General features: G+C 32.5%; 1 protein-coding gene across 1 annotated transcript in view; it reads left to right on the top strand.

Annotated features, from left to right (window-relative positions):
* The window catches only part of LOC118184330 (serine/threonine-protein kinase/endoribonuclease IRE1-like), a 96,615-nt gene that overhangs the window by 26,565 nt on the left and 48,132 nt on the right, over positions 1 to 21,918 (top strand). The window contains exons 3-9 of the mRNA XM_035353991.2: positions 1,224 to 1,260; positions 6,191 to 6,336; positions 6,453 to 6,581; positions 13,827 to 13,869; positions 17,198 to 17,259; positions 17,367 to 17,426; positions 19,275 to 19,455. Coding sequence (XP_035209882.2) covers positions 1,224 to 1,260; positions 6,191 to 6,336; positions 6,453 to 6,581; positions 13,827 to 13,869; positions 17,198 to 17,259; positions 17,367 to 17,426; positions 19,275 to 19,455 — 658 coding nt within the window. The remainder of the gene's footprint in view (positions 1 to 1,223; positions 1,261 to 6,190; positions 6,337 to 6,452; positions 6,582 to 13,826; positions 13,870 to 17,197; positions 17,260 to 17,366; positions 17,427 to 19,274; positions 19,456 to 21,918) is intronic.

Below are 21,918 nucleotides of genomic sequence, written 5' to 3' on the forward strand. Positions count from 1 at the left end.
CAGAAAATAAAGAAAAGCTAACTCTCCAACATAATTGCTGTGAATGAAATTGTAGTGTTTAATTGGTCAAGGATCTCAAACAACAATTCATCAGAAAGGTGCTTTGTATGTCTACATTCCCTCTATTGGTTATGGAAGTACATGTGTTGACAATATTTTGAAATTTGTCTAGTTAGAAAGAAAGTCCTGGCTCTAATCTTTGTTTAAGTCAAGAACAATAAGCTTGAATGTGTTTCAGGTATTTATATTCTTGAAACAAAAACACCTGTTGCACATACATTTCTATAGGGAAATGGGTTGAATTAATACTGCCAGCAGTTTTACTAGGTGGCCAAACAGGTATGCTAGTCTGGTATTCAGGAAGCACTCATGCTAAAGTGCTAAGCAAGCACTAAAGCTATGAGGAATTTCTCTGAAAAAGAAAAATAGATCAAATAATGCTCCCTGCAGGAATAATTGCAATCTAGTTTCTTAATACTGAAATAATCAAGTCATTCAACAATTTGTGTTTAGAAATAAATAATTACATTAAAAATAAAATGGAGCAAAATCAGCTTGTAAATTTTTTGATGCTTACCCTGCAAGAGGATGAACAATTCATGGGATAAAAACATTGATAGCTAGCTGTATGGCCTGTGCACTACAAACAAACTTCATAAGTGAGAAGTGCTTATGTAAGGAGAACATGCGAGATTAGGGCCAATAATTTTATAAGGAATGGGGTTACAAGACAGTCATGTGCGATTACAGGGTTTGGTGCTTTATGAAAATATTCCAAAAGAAGATGACAAAACTGTACTTGAAAAAATGTAAGTTTTTGTATATGGATATGTGAATAAGTATAGATCCTTGTACATGAATATTTGAATATATGCAGCTTGATGCAAATAAGAAAGTAAAAATTACTCTGCATGAAAAGAAATTCCTTTGAAAATAAGCTCTAATGTGTTTTTTGGAGCATAAATTAATACAATTGCCTTTCTTTTTTTGAGTGAAGCATAGTAGCTGAAAATATGGAATGAATTTCATGCAGCTCTAAATTTTTTGTGTAGTTTTTAAATTGGTAGATAAATAATACAAAATGCTGAGCTTGACTTGGGACAAAAAATGTATTTGATCTTCTCAAATTTTACAAAATTTATTCTTATCAGTATTTCTTGTACTTATTTAATTCTTTTTCTTTTATGTCATGTTCAGCAAATTAACCTTTTTTTTTTTTGTAGAACCTGTATTGAAACTTTCTTTGAGTGCTAGTGAGAAGTAAGTTTTATTAATGATCATATTCAAATGTTTTGATATTTGATTCACATTTTTGTCTGGATTTCTTTTTATATTTTCAATTTTCTTTTTCTTAGTGTTAATGCTGCTGTTTATGTATGCTGATAAGCTTTTTGTCCGTTTTATGATAAAAAAAAAGTTTCAGCATAAATGTTGTAAGTTTTGGATGTAACAATCTCAAATAAGAATAAGCCAGTACCCAATTGTTTGTACTATGTGGGCAGAACAGAAATGTCTAAAGCAGTGTGAAAGTCTGTATGTACATAATTTACTCTAGAAAAATAGAGGGCCAAATCAGAACCACTCGAAACAGCTCCAAATCATTATGCCTTGACCACCAAATTTATTTTTCTCTGGATACAATTGTGTAAATATCATTCACTTGGAGATATGCTACATAGAACATGTAGCAGCTGAGTGGTAAAGTCACTTAAACACTGGTAGTTCAACCTGGATTCAATTTCAGGTGAATGGGCTGGTTGCATGAGCATTTTCATGCCCCTTCCCTTGTATGACATGTATACGAACCAGTCACCCCTAGAAAGTCTTCCATGAAGGCATCCTTGCCCTTAGGCAGGTAGCCCTGGTGTGCTTTACCATAATCAAATAAAGCAAACCCAAACCATTGAACTTGCTACTCTTGCTCGAGACTCTAATGTTGTATAGTTTTATACCATGAAAATTGATGCTTGGCATTAGTAATGCTTTTGCTCAATTTAACTCATATGCAGCATTTATGTAAGTTTAAAGTTTGGATCTTTCTTGGGCGTATAATTGTGATATGTTCAGAATCATTATGGAATTTGCTGGGAATGGTTTCTGCCAGCTCCTTGTGGTCTGGCAGAAACTGTCAAGATCATGTCTTTTGTAACTGTCAAGATCATTGCATGATCTCTTTCTGACAGATGAAGTGGTTGAGCAGGTTGCGGTTTCGTAATCGTATCTCCTGCAAATTTGTGCTTCACAATTGCATTATTTAAATAAAATGGGTAAAGTGTTACGTCATTGAAATTTTGTGAACAAGTTTTCTAAAATGGTAACAAAGCAATCACATCACCCCATTAAAAATAATTTACTTAACAGTTTTCTTTAATATTGCTTTTTTTGGTTTGCAGTGATCATTATGAACTTGACATTTTCTTTTATATCTTTCTGTGTTTGTGCTTTAAAGTCGGTCTATTACTTCACAGAAGTGCTTGGATATTTTTAATCAAGTAGTGTATTTCTCAATAAATAGTAATATCCATTTTTAACTAATATTAAAATTTTCCTATATATTTGTTTTTTGACAGTTAATACAGTACAAAATCCAATATCCGGAATGATCTAAAATCCAGGCCCCAAAGCCACCAACAACCTTTATTTTATTGGGATTTTTTTTTTTTTTGATGCTGTATGCTGCACATTTGATTTTTTCCCCTCCATAATAAAACATGTGAAATTCTTAATTTTTCCAATTCTTAATTTTACTTAGGCACTAAATAAAATATTTCGTAATTGAAGAAACAGTCATTTTAGCATAAATTTGTGTGATCAATAACTGGGCTCCATAGCTGCATATCTGCTTGGCATGCATCTCAAACCGAAACATTCCAGCGCATAGAAACATTGTTGATTTTACACCTACTAATATTTTATATCTCTGACGCTAACGTGGCGAACCATTATTTATTATATTTTGCTTTAATCATAGCATTTTATCAATGCATATCATACAGTAATGCCTAAACAATTTTTTTTTATACTAGTAATTGAATAGCAAAGTGCATGGTAACCTTTTACGTTGACATTATGCTTGGCAATGATTACAGATTAAGTTAAATGCACTAAGAAATGTTGACAAGGGAAACGTTAACAAGAATTTCTTGATTACATTTAGTACTTTTTGAATTAAGAATAACTGATTTATTATTCATTAAACCTAGAACCGACACCAGAGCTCATATGACCGCACTGGTGGCAGAATTTAGAGAAAACAAAATTTTTGGAATTTAGAGAAGTATCAAGCAACAAAATTAAGGGATGGCAAAATTCTTAGAATTTAGGAAAAGCATTGGGATCCAAAATTTAGGGGTGGCAAAAATTTAGAGCTCAAGAATATGCTTGGTAGCAGAATTTAGGACCCGCAGAGATTGCATAAGGCGGTAACATATCTAGCGCCGGCCCTCGATAAGCCTTAAGTGTATTTGGGAATTTATTTATTCAGGACTCAGATAAGTCTTAAGCATATGTAAGGAATAGACCTCAGTATGATAAATAACTAATAATATAATTTAAGCTTAATTGTCTCAGTGCGCAATAGAAGCAAGACAAAATTTAGGGGGAAAATTTGTCTTTCGTCGACAGTCTCATGATACATAGGAAAAAATGTAAAGTGGGCACTATTAAGCTAGGCTAAAATTATACTTTACCGATTCCAAGGAATTTCAGTTAATATAGCTTATTTTATCCAGCTTTTTTGCAGCTTGCAGCTTTGAAGCATTTTTTTGCAGGCTGTTATTTTTATAGCAATTTTATAAAAATTAAAGTTTGAACTTTTGATCATATTGAAAATAGTTCCTAATTCTGGAGCTGCAACAGGATCTACAAAGTGAAAGCATGTGTCGATATCCGTTAAACAAAAAGTGAAATTGCTGCAAAAAATGGATAATGGTATATCCGTTTCAAAATTATGCGAGGAGTTTAATATTGGAAAGTCAACGTTGACGAGGAAATAATATGACATAAGGAAATGTGTAAGATATAAGAAAACAGAAAAAAGAACTTTTTGAATTTTTTGTGAATTTTGACACCCCACTTGCAGAGAATAATGGAAAAATCATCCATTATGCTAAAAGCGATGATCATGACAAAATGATGACTGAATGGGTCAGACAGCATCACAGTGAGGACGTGCTATTGATGGGTTCAATACTAATGGCTCAAGCCAAAGGATTTCATGAAAAAATGAACTTAAAAACTGAGTTCACATGTTCCACAGGTTGGTTAACCAAATTTTAAAATAGCCAAGGCAATTAAAAATTTCAGGTGAAAAAGCTTTAGTTCTGAAGTTTCTTTCAGATGAATTCATTGATGATGAATTTATTGTCTTTTAGCAAGACCACCTTGAGTTTGCAGATGAATTCATTGAACTCAAGGTACTCTTTTAGCGAGACTAACAATTTTAGTATGCACAAATTTTGCAGGAATGCACAAGTGTAAACTTTTTGTAATCGGGGGGGGGGGGGAATGCACAACCTCGAGTATTTAAAGGAGTAAAGATTTTCTCCATTATATATTGTGCAAATAAAAGAGCATGGATGACACAAGCATTAGTGAATGGTTGGTGTGAAAATCATTTCATACCCAAGAATCGCCAACATTTGAATTTGGCTGGTTTACCTGATAATGCAGAAATTGTCCTGTATATAGACCACTGTTCAGCTCATACTTCACTTGTATTATTCTTTTCTCCAAATTGTACATCCATCATTCAGCCTATGGATATCAGAATAGTGCACGCACTGAAATGAAAATATAAAGTAGCATTTTTGAAATCTATGTTAAATTGCTTGAATAAAGGCAAGAGTATTCAAGAATTTTTGAAATATTTTAGCATAAAATCTTTTATATGGAGCATCACAAGATCGTGGAAGGATGTATTTCCAGATGCTTTAGAAAATACCTAGCATAATTTATGTCCTGCTACCATATTTTATGGTAAGGACGATGAAGATGATAGCCATGAATATGAAGGTTTTCGGATATTGCAAACCAAACATAAAATTTTCCAATTAATGAATTTTATAAAGGAATAGGGAGGAGCGGTAATAAATGAAGATGATATAACAGAAATTTTTCATTTCGATGACAATTCCCAATCATCAATCAATTAATGGTCAGGAAAATCTGTGCCATGGTTCTAGATCCAGAAAATAATGTTATTGATAGCGAAAAGAATGACAGAGAGGTTATTGAAAGTGAAAAAATTTCGACTGACAAGTTAGTCACAATTCTTGACACAGCAATCAGAGGACTTGAACAATGGAACTTTATGATTGGACAAGAAATTATGTCTGTCTACAGAATTAAAGAGAAAGTATTATCATAAAAAACAAAGCAACTTAGACAAGTTACATTGAAAGAAATGTTTAATAAAGTAAAGAAATAAATATTAAGCTTTTTTTTGGTAAATTTTAATACCCTTTAGGTCATAAATGCTTCATAATTTCATAATTTCGTAAATCATGATTTCATATTTTTAATTTTATAATTTCTACATGCTGTCTTGCTAGATTTAAACTGATAAATCTAATGTCCAGAAAAATCTCAAATCCAGAATCGCCGAAGTCCCAATGAGTCCTGATTTTAGACTTTGTACTGTATAACAAATTTTCAATAACAGATATAAGAATGGCATACCATATTAAAAATAAATGATTCTACTCTTTGGCATAACTAAATTTAAAAAAAAAAAATGTTGCAGCTTATTAGAAGGATAAAAAGGGATTCTGATATTTTCAGAAACACTCAGGAGTTTCTGTTCTGTGAAGTTCACTGTAACCATTTTACTTAATAGTCAACATTTACTTATTTAATGATTTGTGAAATTTTTACATAAGTGTTTAGTCCAACTTTCTGAATGATGACATTAATAATCATAATTCATAAAATGACAAACTTTTCTTAATCTCTGTATTTTTTATTTTGAGCTTTATTTTGTTTTGATAGTTAATTTAATATTTTGCAAATTATAAAGCATTGTCATTAAAAACTGAAGGCATGATAAAATACGAAACAAGCTAATTAATATTATTTGGAGTTTTATTTGATGAGGAGGCAGAGATGGATATATAATCAGATGATTTTTTTAAACACAGTTTGGTAATTTATATAATTTTAAAGTTTTTTTTTTTATTTTTATATATTGCAGAAAAATTTTACCTGATCCTCGAGATGGATCCCTTTATATGTACATATCTGGTCGTGGTAGAGATGATTTGAAAAAATTAAGGTATACTATAGCAGAACTTATTCATCGTGCTCCATTGCGGTCAAGTGATGGTTTGCTTTACACAGGTAATCCATATATTTATAATTTTTTTGACATTATACTTCCAATAATTATTTTATAGTGTGTTTGATTATTTTTGACAATTTATTGTTTCTTATTATCTAAATTATAAAATTTTTAGGTAAAAAAATAGATACTTGGTTTGCTATTAATCCTGTTACTGGAGCAAAATTGGAGACATTTTCTGTCAATGGACCTGAGAAAACTTGCCCAGTTGTCCATAAGAATGCAGTTTTTATAGGACGCACAGGTGAATGGAACTTTTGAAAATAATAAAATTAAATATTATGAATGTATTAAAACACACATTGCATTTAAGGTGAGCTTAGACAAAATTACCATGGGAACAGTAAAATATATGTGCTAATTTAGGTAAATATGAATGTTCATGTATGTAATTGTGTTTCTAAGAAGATAGAAAGTATAAAATAGCTATAGATACAAAACAAAGACATATGTTGATTAATTAAATAACATTTAGATTAAAAAAGCAATTAACTAAGCTTTTCTTCTTGCTAAAAATTTTGTGATGTATTTGCTTGATTTAATAAATGTTTTATTTTATCCCTCTGAGCATTATGACCCTGTTTGTCCGGTCATCAGAAGTTTGGTTACTTGGTATACACTGGTGTGCAAAAATTAAGGACGAGATGGTTTTTTCAATATAACTTTGTACAAAAGCTTTCCAAATCAACACATTTAATACCGTAAGATCCCCAATACGTAAGGACATGAGTAATGTAAGCAATGTTTACTAAAAGAGAAATCAGAGGAATAAAAAGAAGCTTTATTGAAAAAGTAGCATGGAGCGCAATGCGACTGAAGGCCGAAACATCCCTGTGGTGGGTGTCCAGCAAGAAACATCCGGTCTTTAATAGGGGATATGATCTCCCCTGACTGCTAGGCAGGTTTCACAGCGTTTGCCCATGCTGAGAATGAGGGTGTCAATGAGTTGTTGAGGCATTGCTGCCCATTCGTCTTGCAGCGCCAATCGAAGCTCCGGAATCTTTACTGGTGGTAAGGTACGAGATGCCAAGCCTCTGCCTAGAAAATCCCATACATGCTCAATGGGATTGAGATTCGGAGATCGTGCTGGCCAATCCATACGTTTAATATCCTCACTCTCTAAGAGCTGTTCGGCAGCTACTGTGCAATGACATGGTGTATTGTTGTCCATGAAAAGGAACTGCGGACCCATAGCGACTCTAAAAAGATGCACATATGGAAGAAGAATCTCGTTACAATAACGGGTCCCGTTGACTGAACCTGCATCGAAGATGTGAAGGTCTGTACGACTACCAAGCATGATGCCTCCCCAAACAAGAACACCGCCACCTTCATACCTGTCCCTTTCAATGATGTTTGAGGGATGATTGCGGCTTCCCCGCTATCTCCAGATGAGTATGCAATGAGAATCGCTACTCAGACTGAATCTGCTCTCATCTGTAAAGAGTACTCGTCCCCATTCATTGTCTCTCCAATTCCGGTGTTCCCAGCACCACAGAGAACGCCTTCTCCAATGGGCAGGCGTTAGAGGTACACACCATACAGGGCGTCGTGCAAACAGACCACCACCGTGCAGTCTTCTGGCCACGGTAAAACGTGATATCGGTCATCCAGTCGCCTGTGTCGTGTGTCTAGCGATTTCTCCCGCTGTCTGCTGCCTGTTTCTTCTGGCCTGTAAGGCACTATACCGGTCATCTGCGGGTGTGGTTCCTCGTGGACGACCACTACTAAACCCCCGGATAGCTGTTCCTGTAGTTTGAAATTGTCTCCAAAGTCATGAAACGATGCTGTGAGCAATTCCGAACTCTGCAGCCACACTTGTCACACTGCGGCCTTCCTCCAACTTCCCAATGATTCGACCTCAGGTAAAAGCATCCAGATGTCATCTAACAGATTGATTATTCACCATTTCTCGCTGAGGCAGCAACTCGGTGTGATTTTAACTGCTATACGGCGTGCAATCTCTTTGCCAGAAATACTGATCTTACACCAACAACATGCTTTATACTACTCAGACACTCCCCCATTACGTCTACCTGCATATCTGCGCATGTGCTACCGTACATCACCTTACTTAATCTCCTGATTGGTCTTTCTGTCCGCTCTGCCTCTTCGTTCAGCTGATATGCTAATTTTTCGACTTCGTCCTTAATTTTTGCACACCAGTGTATACAGTCAAAAGTCGTTAATCCAGACTCGTCGGGACTTCGGCGATTCCGGATTATCGATTTTTCCGGATTATAGATCATCAATTTAAATCTTGTAAGATGGCATGCAGAAATTCTAAAATTAAAAATATGAAACCGTAATTTATGAAATAAAGAACAATTATGATCTAAAGGGTATCAAAATTTACAAAAAAAAAAAGTTTAATATTTATTTGTTTACTTTATTAAACATTTCTTTCAATGTAAGTTGTTTAAGTTGCTTCGTTTTATGTGATAATACTTTCTCTTTAATTCTATAAACAGACATAATTTCTTGTTCAGTTACAAAGTTCCGCTGTTCAAGTCCCGTAATTGCTGTGCCGAGAATACCGACTAACTTGTCAGTTGAAATTTTTTCATTTTCACTAACCTCTCTGTCACCTTCTTCATGTCTTTATCCATTTTTTTGCAGCAATTTCACTTTTTGTTTGATGGACGTTGAAACATACTTTCGTTTTGTAGATCCTTTGGGAGCTCCAGCATCGGAAATTCTATTTGACATAATCGAAAGTTCAAGTTTACTTTTATAAAATTGCTCTTACAGTCTGCAAAAAATAATAAGACGGATCCAATTCGAAGATTAAGGAACAATGCAATCATCAACATTAACTGAAATAGATAATTAGATAATTTTAGCTTATACCGTCCGTTAATCATAAAACGTGCACGCGAAAATGTGTTCTGCGCTTGTGCACACGCATATGCGCAGTCGTGAAGGTCTTATGCGCACACGTAAACGCCTGTGCGCATGTGTCAACACGGTGCATGCGCAGAAAGTTTTTAGCTTTGAAGTCTGGATTATGGGTGTCCGAATTAACGACTTTTGACTGTATTAGCTTATAATTTAAAATATTTTGCTTTCTTACTTTCTTTAATAATGTAAATATCATCTTAATGAATATAAGTTTATGAAAATGCAGAGTAAAATAAGTAATTATACAAACTAAATTAATAAATGTTGTTTAAATACTGGTCTTCATGATGGATCTAAAATCCTGTGCCACTCAGAGGGTTAATATGTTGGTGAATCCTAATTTAGCAAATTTTTCTCATGTTTTCATTGAAAATCTGAACAATCATTATTTAATGAAGTTTGTGATTATTTAACACATTTTTCTAATTTTGAATGTTTTAAAATAATTTTTCGTGAAAGAATAAGTTACTTTGCAGTTATTTTTAAACTAGCATATGTGAACTCTGTTCATGTGCAAGTAGGTATCATTATTATTTAACACAGAATTAGAATTGTTTATTTCCTTCAAACTGCTTCGTTATGTAATCTAATATATATATATATATATTTTCAAATTTTGTTATCATATATAACATTGTATGTAAAATCACTTTCATTTACTCACTTTAGCCAGATCTTATAAATATGTTTAAATTTTAGTTTAATTGTATAGTTGAATATTTATTTTAGTATTTTCCAGTTTCAGGATTAAATTGGAACTAAACAAATTTTTTTCATCAGCTCCACACAGCATGCTCAAACTAGGCCAAACTATATTTCTTTATTAAATGATGCTTGAGTAGCCTTCTAAATTGGGATTTAAGCTTCCCAAATTGATTTCATCATTTGAGATTCATATTTTGTTAGTACAAAAAGAATCATTAAATATTTAGGTATTTATTAAAAAAAATATGTCTTATTTTTTCATGGCTGATAATGCTTGAATAGAGTCTACCAGTTTAATTTTCCTGCATCATATTCATATGAATTGGTATCACTGTTATTTTTATACTTTTAGATATTTAGCCAATTTTTGTAGTTTGTAATTTTTTTAATATAACGGGACCGGAGAGTAATGTCACTTTTTTACATTAAATTCAAATGAATAAATTTGTAACAAGTTTTTATTTTTAATTAATAATATAATCACCCTCATTATCAGCAACCTTTTGCCATATACCGTATATACCCGCGTATAAGTCGAGATATTTTGGACAAAAAAAAAAAAGACTTCAAAGTGGGGGGGTCGACTTATACGCGGGGCCATAAAAAATTAAAAGAATCGGAAGTTCAAAAATTTCTTTATATAATGCAGTTGTTTTCTTCCCGCACTCAAATTAGACGACTTATCAAATAAGTCACTTACTTGAAGTAATTTCATGACTTAAATTATGTGACGAACTAATCACAGAGTTTCATACTTTTAACTAGAGTAAGTTTCGATAAAACGTACGTATAAGTCTTTATAACAGTTATTGTTCATTCATGAAATACTTTTGTTAACAGGCGTACACGTCAAAATTAAAAAAAATAGCCTACGCAATAACTGAACACTTTTGAATATTTCTTTTAACTTTTAAAAAGGGGAAATGCAGATAGATTTTACGTACGCGAGTCTTTTCCGGAACAAATTCTAGAAGAAGGATTTTGATTTTGTTTATTTACCAAGGTATTTTTTATCGTATATTTACTTTTTTTCTCAGATGATTTTAAATAAATGTAGTACTTAAAAAAAAAAAAATTTCGAAGTTTCTCGATTGATTTCGGAAGTCGGGGGTCGACTTATACGGGGGTTTCTTATTTTCTACGAATTTTTTATGTCGAAGTGGGGGGGGGTCGACTTATACGCGGGTGTATGCATTAGTATGCAGATTTCAATCCCAGACCAATAAAAATCAATTGGTTTTTGAGTAAAATATCTTGAGATGGCATTTTGGACATAATCCAAATTTTCAAATTTTTTGTCACTAAGAAAATGTTGTAGGGATCGCAATAAATGGAAATCTGAGGGTGTGATATCGGGCGAACATGGTGGATTAAGCAGTACCTCCCACCCCCAATTCATTATATTTTTCCAGTGTTCATCTTGCATTGTCGTGTTGCAGAATGACGCCTTTTCCGTTGGCAGTTGCCGGATATTTTTTGATTAAATATTGGTTCACTAGAGCCATTTGTTCAGAATTTAGGTCTATATTAACAGTTTCTCCAGGTTTCAGCAATTCAAAATGAACGATTCCGCGAATACTCTACCAAACACCCAAAAGCGCCTTTTCAGGATGTAAACCCTTTTAACCCCTATTAAAACTGCCTTTTGAGTTTTGGATTATCATATAGGACTTATTTTTTTTGTCTCCACTAATCAAACGATCAAATAACGGTTCTGTATGGTACCATTGAAGCAATACCTTTCATGTGATGGATAAGTTGGCTTTGTTCTTTTCGGACAGATTATGGGGGACTCAAACACCTGCTTTGCTTATTTTTCCATTCTGCTTTAAATGTTCTTGGATGGTCAACCAAGGTTGGTTAAGAGTGTTTGACATGGATTTGCTTTCACGTCTGCCTTTAGCATGTTGTTTTGACATGCGCAGAAACGACATTACTTTCTGGTCCCCCTTATTATTTGAGTTGATTCATCATGCATATTTGAACCTTGCCTTATTATTATACAAAAATGAATTCTTTTAAACAACATGCAACCAGTTTGTTTATCTGATATAAGTATTTAAGTAGTTATTAGCTAGTTAATCAAATATTTTAAACTGTTCCTTAGGCTTATAACCCTGCAAATGATAATTTGTATCACTGATCACTTAGCCTCTCAGGAAGAGGCATAAGATCTGAATCTCTAGAATTCATTTACTCTCTTTGCTTCTAAAGTTTGATTTTTTGGAAATTGGCTTCTGCAAATTCTCATTTTATATTCAATTAATCAGTTTACAGTTTTTAAATATATAGTTTTGAAGAAAACAGTTGTATTAATTCAAGTTAAAATCCATATGCTTTAAGGGATATATTCTGCACATTTTTCCCCTTAAAAAAAATTTTTTTTTTGTTTAGCTTAAAAAAATTATGATTTTATACTTCATATCTAAAAAAATAAATGCAATTAAAAGATACATTTTTCACTAAAAACACTTATTACATCTCATATTGTATAGTTCATTAGATGGGCATGAAGCTGTATTCACTAACATTGCCTCAGTTCTTTTGATTGCTTTTGGAATTTGTCATCAGATACCATTCTTTCAAAAACTGTGAAGTCACTATACTTCAAACTCAAATGAGAACCATGTGTGTAAGCTGCATTCCCATTCACTTTTGAAATTGTATTTTTCTTGTTTGCATTTAAACGAGGTATAAGAGGTAATGGAACCTTCTTTTTTGAAGGATATTCTTGAAAACACATTAGGATTTATTTATTGGGAGGTCCAAATCATTCACACCAATTCATCATTACTGTTTCATCAAAGATTAAAAGAGATTTATTTGGCCAAGTTTTACGATCCAGTACCTTGGACTTATGTGGAAATTCAGCATCTTCTTTAGCTAAAAGTTGGCTCCATCTGGATCTTTCAGACTCCTATAAAATTTTGCTAGATTGATTGGTTTTCTTGTTGATGTGTTGCCCCATTTCTGAATGAAACCTTATTTTAGGCCAAACATTTTTCTGCTTTTAAATCTTGACAATTATGTACAGTGTTTGTTTTTCTTTTATTCAATAATTTAATTTGATTGGCTATTTTCCTATGAGCAGCATAAACTATAATGTCATATGCTTACATTTCTATATTAAGCTCTGATATTCTTAAAGATTTATACATTGCACTGCCTGTATTTAATATTAATAAATCATCCAGAATGAAATATATTAAATTAGATTTGGAAAAATGAAGGTAGTAACCTAATTAAACAATATTTTACCCTTTTTTCTTTTTCTCATTATATTGTTTTAAAATGAATTTTTCACATTTCATGAGAAATGTTGGTGATCATGCAGTGTTCATGATTTTCAGCTTAAGCCACATATCTTCAGAAAGTAAACGTATGGGTTTTTTTAAAATTAATCAAGAAACAACCTTGCATTTGGCATAGATTTAGACCCCCCCCCAAAAAAAAACACTTCGTATAGATTTTGAGGGCAAACAGGTCCTGCTTTATCAGGAGCAAAGAAAGCTTCAAAATTATTCTTACATGCTTACCAAAAATTATTTAATCGTATGTCTTTTGTGTCTTAAACATTTTCTGCAGTACAAAAAAAAAAAAAAAAAAAAAAAAAAACTAATAAAGAGGATTTGCTAAAATTTATTTGTTGAAGCTGATTGGCCATATTTTAGTGCAGCATTTGATATAAAATTTTAATTTTTGTTTCCTGCTTCTTGTATTGAATAAACTTTATTGCAGATAAGAAATTAGAAAAATAAAATTTTGCCTTTGTTCTTGAACATGTTTCATGAAAGTTGATTTTTCTGTGTAGTAGTGAAACATATAAATGATATATTTAATTTATCTTGAAGCAAGTATTTATTTTCCTTTTTTTTTTATTTAGATTTTGAACTGTCCACATACGACACCCAATTTGGCATTCAAACGTAAGTAAATTTTTTAATATACAGTTGCCTGTAAATTTGCAGTTTTTTAATAATTTTTTAAGCATTTTAAACTATAACTAATAGTTACCATTGGTGCATGTAAGTTTTCTCTTTATTAAATAATCATTAAGTTTAATGATGTTTGTAGTTCCACACCTTTTTTTTAACCCTCAGTTGCTGCTTCCTCAGCAGTTGGGCAATCCATACCTCCACAGATATTGTTCAAGCCTTTGCATCCCTTATCTAGTTTCTTCTTCGAAAGGCTGACTGATACTAACTCCTTGCACCAGTACTGAATAAATTTTTAAAATTTCTGTTATAAATAAGATGTAGTATTTTTCATACAATTTTCTTCTCATATCGCTATATGTTGCCTGTATTTTTCAGTTTTACCTTTCTATGACATATATTCTTTAACAATATGTAATTTTATTGCACGAGAGTCAGCACATGTTTGATAAATCTTGGAGACCTGTAATTAAGAAATTAAAAGAAAAGGTTATGAGGTTTTAAAGAACTAAACAAATATGGAACAGTCAAAGCATGCAGAACGGGATTGAAAACAAGATCAAGAAAAGAATGCTTGTATCATACATTGATGCAAAAGCAAGAAACATTTATTTATAAATTGTCACCAGTGATAATCACTGGTCAATATGTTATTGCCATTTTGAAGTTCTAATTTATGAAACTTTTATTTAAAATTTACTTTAAATGGTTATCATCAAAAATGCATGTCTGTATTAGATTTCATGGGATTTAGAAAAATCTATTTTTGAACTAATGCCTGATTGTTATGCAGTATTGCAAGATGGCTCAAATATGACTGGGACTTTTTTTTAGCCCACAGGGGCAAATTGCCCAGAAGGGCTATTAATTTCATTTTGGCATTTTGCATTGATTCACAATAAATGGCAAATCACTTTTTAAATTCTCACCAAATATTAGAGCCCTGTATTATATTTCAAGAAATTAAATAATGAAGAATCTGCATAAATGTATGTTTCTCGCATTGTGATAATATAACAGTACCTAGAGCCATCAAATTTTGAATAACGTATGTCTCCACCTGAATATGGGCATCTGGAAGCCCAAATTTGGAATTTGTTTTATTATCTGTTTCATATTTTATAAAACATTTATGAGTGTTTGATTAAGAAACTCAATGATTTCAAAGCGAGCAATTGAAAGACTGTACAGGAAAAATTTTTTTTTATCTCCAGTGCATGAGACTGTATCGGAAATTCCAAAGGTATGCTCTTTTAAATATTTTGTGATATTGCTGTTAAATTGAATTTTATGGTTCAAGTGCGAAGAACACAATATTTATTAAATAAAGGTAAGACACGAAACGTTAAAGAAAAGCCCCGTTGGGTGTAATATAAAATCTCAAAGCTTTCAGATTTTTTTTTTCAATTAAAAAAGAAAAAAAAAAAAAAAAACTTATACCGAAACTGTGTGAATGAAAGAGTTAGAACATGTCGCCTTTGAAGGTACTAAGGTACTCTTTTCCAGAGTCAGTGCATATTTCTCAACATACTCAACATACTTATACAACATAAAGCATTCACTTGTCTTTTCCATAGAAAGTTTTTGGTTGACTGTTAATCTACTTCTATGTTAATTTTCATGCAATCAACACTAACTATGTTGCCGTCATTATCCACTAACTGCATGCCTTCCATGTGGGATTTCCGAACAGGCATAAGTCCTTTTCTCATCATCTTGCCAGGCATGATTGAATGAGTTCCAATCTGCACGAGAGGCTAGGTAAGAGTAATGGCTGTACTTACCTAACTACAAACAGTAGTAACTTGAGTAGTGGTTTGCAATAGCAACATTTCTGGCCATATTTGGATCTCCTTGTGCTCCTTAAATCTTTCCAAAATTAATTGGGGATGTACAATTTTCACAGATTTTGAGAAAGAAACATTTCAACTTGAGTTATACGGAAGGTAATTAGAATGGTATCAAATTATACATTGTTTGTCATTTGCATGTAATTAAAAATTTCCTTCAAGAAATAAACCTTTACTATACTTGCATTTTTATTTTTCTAGTTTTCTTATCTCATTAATCTGTGTCAATTTTATTTACTTCTTTTTCCTCTGTATCAGTTTTAATCTAAGTTGCTGTATACTTCAAACGTTTCTGTTATACTTCTTGTTAATTTTGATTCTGGTTATAGTTAGATCTTTTATAAATTTGGATCTTGTCTTGGAAAGGATAACTTTTATAATCTATTCAAATTTTACAATAAAAAAGTATAAATTTTCCAAATAAAAATCCTAAAAATTTTAGTAAAGTAGTTATAGCATAGTATGTAGAAATTTTTAGATATTTTGAGCCAGGAAAGATAAAAAATCAGTTGATCTCCATCAAAATTAGAACCAATGAACTTTCGCTTGCCAGCTGGACATACTATTTGCATCATGAAAGCATGTGTGGAGAAATGTGATAATTTCTTATATTCTTTCCCATAGAAAGTTTGAGTATGGAGTGGCACAAGACTTAGGTGACTAAATTAAAAAAATGTTTTTGTTGTAAAATATTTAAATATTATTTTGCATTATTCTTATCTTGATATTTCATAATTTTTAGTTACATTTAAAATTTTTGGGTACTGTTCTTTTATTGGGACCAGATTCAGAAATGTATTAATGCATGTGTGTATATATGTGGATATATGTGCATATGTGTAAGGTTAGGTTAGGTTAGGTTATTTAATTACAGCAAAGCCTCAAGGGCTATCTGCCTATGGAGAGGGATGCCTTTGTGGAGGACTTTCTAAGGGAAACTGGCTCGTATACACGTTACACATTGGTAAAACCACGAAAACACCTATGCAGCCAGCCCGTTCGTGGGATTTGAAACTCGTACCGAACTACCAGTGTTCAGCAACTTGTACCGCTTGGCCGCTGGTGGGCTTTGTATATATATATAAACACATACATTCATGCTTACATATGTACATGCATTCATAAACACATATATCTTTACATACATTTGTGGATCCAGTCCTGGTTACAGAACAGTACCAATTTTTGAATTAAAGTTAAAATTTTTATGTAAAATTTTAATTTATTTAATATTTTACACAAAAGATTAATAGTATACCACAAAGTAAAAATGTATTTGCGCCTGCAGGGTTAAAATTGTGAAAAACAATTTTGAATGCTGTAGCCATATGAATCTATTATTTCTATTTCAAATTTAGTTCTGGGCTTATTTATTATTTATTACAGTAGAATTGCAACCTAACTTTCAAACTTTTTTAATAAGATAATCATAACATACTTTAGATTAGATTGCTTAATTTTTTTAACAGGTGGAATGTCACATATTCTGATTATGCAGCTATTAGTTCTCTTGAGTTGGACAATGAATATGGTAAGAGTGAACAAAATGTTTTAATTATAAAACTTTAAAATGTTCTTTATATGTATTTTTATGATATGTATATACATAATTTAATGTATCAACTTTAATGTTTTCAGATGTGACTCACTTTACGTCTTGTTCCAGTGGACGAATGCTTTCTGTTGAGAAACAAAGTGGTAAATAAATTTTACCATGAACTTTTCTTTAACACATTATAGCTTTACAAAATGTGTCTAAATTTATTATGAACATGAGGAAAATACTATCATTTCTGCTTTTTGAGAGGAAATTACTTTTAATTTCAGAATAGTAGAAATATGTATGAGAATATTAATGTAAATATAAAACAATTTAAGCTGCAAAAAAAAGTATCATTAATAAGATATATAGTGAAACTTATTGAGTCTGAGAAAAATTAATGCATGTTCTCCACATGTTTTAAACTTGCACACACAGATATATATATGTATATATATACATAATTTTAAGGTCACTGAACTGTGTGCAAAGTATTTGCTCTTGATAAATGACTAAATACTTCAAATGTCTCTTGAAGTGCGTCAAGCGTCTTTATTTTAAATCAATGCTATATTTCGGTTGAATTTGTGTTATTTTGAAAGTCAGTATTATGTTTATTAATGTAACTACAGTACTTTCATGCTTACATATTTTTAACAAAAATGATTGAAATTTTTTAAGGCTGTTTATGAATCTGGTTTCAAGTGAAATTTTGCATGACAGTAATGTTGCTATATTTCATCTTCTGGCACCAACCATGAGTAAACATTTTTCTCAGGAGTTCTTGACTGAACTGATTGATGTTAATTTTTGGAATTTACGTTTCTGGGTATCTGTCTGGCAGAACTTTTAACATCTCATTATTACTGATTCAGATTTCTGTAGCAGTCTAGAAAACTGCCATTCGTTTAATTTCTATGAGATAATCTTTGACTTAGTGCTCATTTCTTCAGTGGTTATGGTGCCTAGTGCAGGATCATCTTTAAGTGACATTTTTAGGCATGCAATAATAAACTGTAATCATGCATCCATGAATGTTTGTTGGTGTTATGCCTTACATGGTAAAGAACTGAATTATCTGATGATATTTGACATTTTAAATATTAATGGACCATTGACTGACAATATTTAACAACCTTTTAAAAAACAAATAATAATGCCTGCTGTGTGTGTTTTTCTTTTTATACTTCCAAACGATGGCAGTCATTTCACTGTATTTCATTTCCACATGAATAGAATTAACTGAACACTAATCATCTTTATGATTAATCAGAAAATACTCACATTTAAAAAATTCATACTATATATTTTATTTGTCATAATCTTGATTAATAAACAACAGTGCCTTAATTTTAATAACTCATATTTATTAGAATATAACTACCAACTAAATTTCTATTACATGTGATAAAAATTAAACTTTTAAAATACTAGTTAGAATTTTTTTATCTATTAATCTGGTTGTAAAAAATGAATTGACTTGCATCACATTTCACTTTTAAAAATGTTTATTCTATTAAGTTGAGAATTCAGAAAAATAGAGAGCTATTCAATTACTTATTATGTGAATTGTGGAATTAATTGTATAATTTATAATAATAACCCATGGTTCTTACATTTATTCAAATTCAAACAACTAAATGCCTGTTGTGCGTAATTCCACCCCCCTGAAGAAGGGGTGAGAGATTATTTACTTATATACTTCCTTTGATATAATTGTTTATGTATATGTGCCTCATTCTTTTTTTCAACAGGATTTAATATTTTTTCTTTGTAGGTGTAAAGGCGATTATTATGTATGAAAATGTAATTTTTCTTGTTTAAATAATTTTAAATAAAACTTCATGGCTTTATGCAACAATTCTAATGCATTCCAAAGCTGTTTTTCTGTAAGTAGACAATTGTATCATAGATGAGAATGTGTTAGAAAAAAGAAGTGTTATTTTAATGGGAAAAGTTATTTCATAATTGTTTTAATTTTCATTTTTTCCTTTATTTGAAAATAGGTGACATAATGTGGTATAATGATTATGGCTCTCCCATTGTTGGTGTTTATTTGCTTGAACAAGAAGGCTTAAGAAGTGTTCCGTTTCATAGTATGTCTTTGGAAACATTGGAATACATCAGTCATGCTCAAGCATCTCAGTGGGAGCATCTTTTCTCAAAGTATTCTGCTGGATCACTTTTGTAAGTAACGTTTCCATTTGGAATCATTAACTGTGAATGGTAGTCTGAAATAACAGATCATTCTTGAAATGATAACTCTGAAAGTTCAGGAACATTAAGCTATAATATTTACAAAATATTCTGACACTGTAATTTAGCTTGTAAAACTAAAATTAAATATGTGGCTCAAAATACACAAAGTTTTCCTCTCTTTCTTTCTTTTTTATTATACGTTAGCAACTTAAATAGAAGAGAAATGAAGATAGAAAGGACAACAGGGAGATAATAGTGTTATTACTAGAAAATTGCGAGAAGGTTTGTTAGATTGCTACTAGATATGTTCGTGTAGGAATTCTTTTACTAGACACGATTTTTGAAACTATTATAAAACTATCAAATAGTTTCATTTTCATAATGTATATAAATAAAAAATGTAAAAAACGCATGTAGGGCAAATAAGATTGAGAGCTGCTCAACCAATATAGTGGTTAGCTTTGCTGACTGCCATGCCGAACAGCCTGGTTTTGAATCCTGGAGAACGAACAGATGCTTGTAAATGTATAGTGTCCGTGAGCTGAGCCGAAAGTCCTCTTGAGAGGTTGAGGTAGGGGAAGAGGGGTGGGAGACCCTCAGACACGTGCCACTGGTAGGTTTCTATCAAAATTGGGGGCAAAAATGAGCTAAATGGCACTGTCACCTGTAAGGTGCTCAAGGCTGTTGTCAACAATAGGCGTATCTTGCGCTCCTTGTCATGAGGAATTTCATGGGCTTGGGCTGACTATAGGCCAAACAGGTGAAGCATTAGTCAATAACAGTAACAAGAAGGATTGAGAATATACGTTTATTTTGATCACAGGTGGCTCAGTGTTAGGTCATTAGCCTCTTATTTGTATTTCAGAAATTTGATATTCAGCCAGAATCTGTTACCTGGAAAATTTAGCTTTGATTCAATAAATACTAAAGGTGACTGTGGCCTACAAAAGCAGCATGAGAGGAGCCAAATGAGCTCTCTATCATGATATTGTACTTTCAAAGCATTTATTTTGTTTTGTCAATGCATTATTTCTTTTTACTATCCATGGCTGGGTATAAGATGTTTTATATACACTCGCTTCCAAAAGTTAAGCACGGGGAGGAAAATGCTAATTTCTATAAGCCAATCAGAATTGAAGAAGATGCAATTTGCTGCAGAGGTAGATGGAAGTATGCAAATATGTAAGGTAACAGCCAGTCGCGCTTTCATGTCAAGAAATATGCATAAAAGGCAGTTTTATAAGAAGCCAGCTTTATGAAGGGTTACAAAAGTTGATTGTAAGTGCTGATAGAAGGTGTTTAAAACTTTCGTACAATTTGTTTTCAAGATATACATGTTTCTATGACTTCCAGAAGACAAATGGAAGATTCTGAGCACTGGCGTGATGTGGGGCGCTTTGAAGCAGGACATTCGATCACAGATGTTGCTCTTTTCTTCGACGTTCATTATTCTGTAATTTCACGTTTATGAAAACAATTCCAAACCACAGACAGTTGTCCGAAGGCCCATAGCTGGCTGCCCAAGGGTTACAACCCCCACGGAAGATTGATATATTGCTATTATAGCCAAGCGGAATTGCAAAGCGACCTCCACACGTGTGACATCTATGGTTACAGCGTCCATTGGTAAGGCGATATCTGCAATTACATATGAGCAGATATCGCCTTACCAATGGCCGCTGTAACCATAGATGTTGTTGGAAAATATAGCTTATTTTAAACCTTTTACTGCATCATCTCTCCTCCTTGAAATGTTTATTTAGTTTAGTTCTTATTTTAATGTAATATAGTAGTTACTTCTACTTCTTTTTCTTGCTGCCACTGTTTGCGTTGAGAACGGACTGTTTCAACCTAATTGAGATGCAAAAACGAAACGTGATGTTACGTCATCTGAAAAGCCGATTCGTGCCGACAGCTGATTGGTTGCCGTGAGATGACGTCATTCCTACTTCTGCTATAAGCATCTCGCGTCACTCTGGCTCAGCCCTTCTAGTTCCTGCTTTCCTGGCACTTGGGTGGGCGGTTTCCAGCCCCTTCAGAAGGATGCTTGCAGTCCGGTGAATGAAGTGCCTTGGTTCCGGTTTGCGGGATGGCTGTTCCTGAATAAAGTTCCTTGGTGCCTGTCCGCGGGATGAGTGTTCCGGAATAAATTCCTTGGTTCCAGAGGCTACCATGTGAGTGACTGCCGTGGATGGCATCCATGTTCTTCAATAAAGGTGGCAATTAAAATACGTGAGCGGCGATTCCTTGTGCAAACGGAGTTGGGCCGGTTTTAAGTGTTTTCAAGAACTTGATTTAAATTTCAGGTGTTTTTCTTGACCATTGATTATGGACTTATTGAATGTGTAGCCAGCTTTATTTTTAGGCCGCTTAATTACTGTTTAGGACTTTTTATTTGTATTGAATGCCAGTGTTTTGGAGACCAGGTAAAAATATTATTTGATGAATGAT

This window comes from Stegodyphus dumicola, chromosome 8, assembly GCF_044657685.1.
Source record: "Stegodyphus dumicola isolate Sdum_Otavi_A_Nest chromosome 8, ASM4465768v1".
NCBI classification, from domain to species: domain Eukaryota; kingdom Metazoa; phylum Arthropoda; class Arachnida; order Araneae; family Eresidae; genus Stegodyphus; species Stegodyphus dumicola.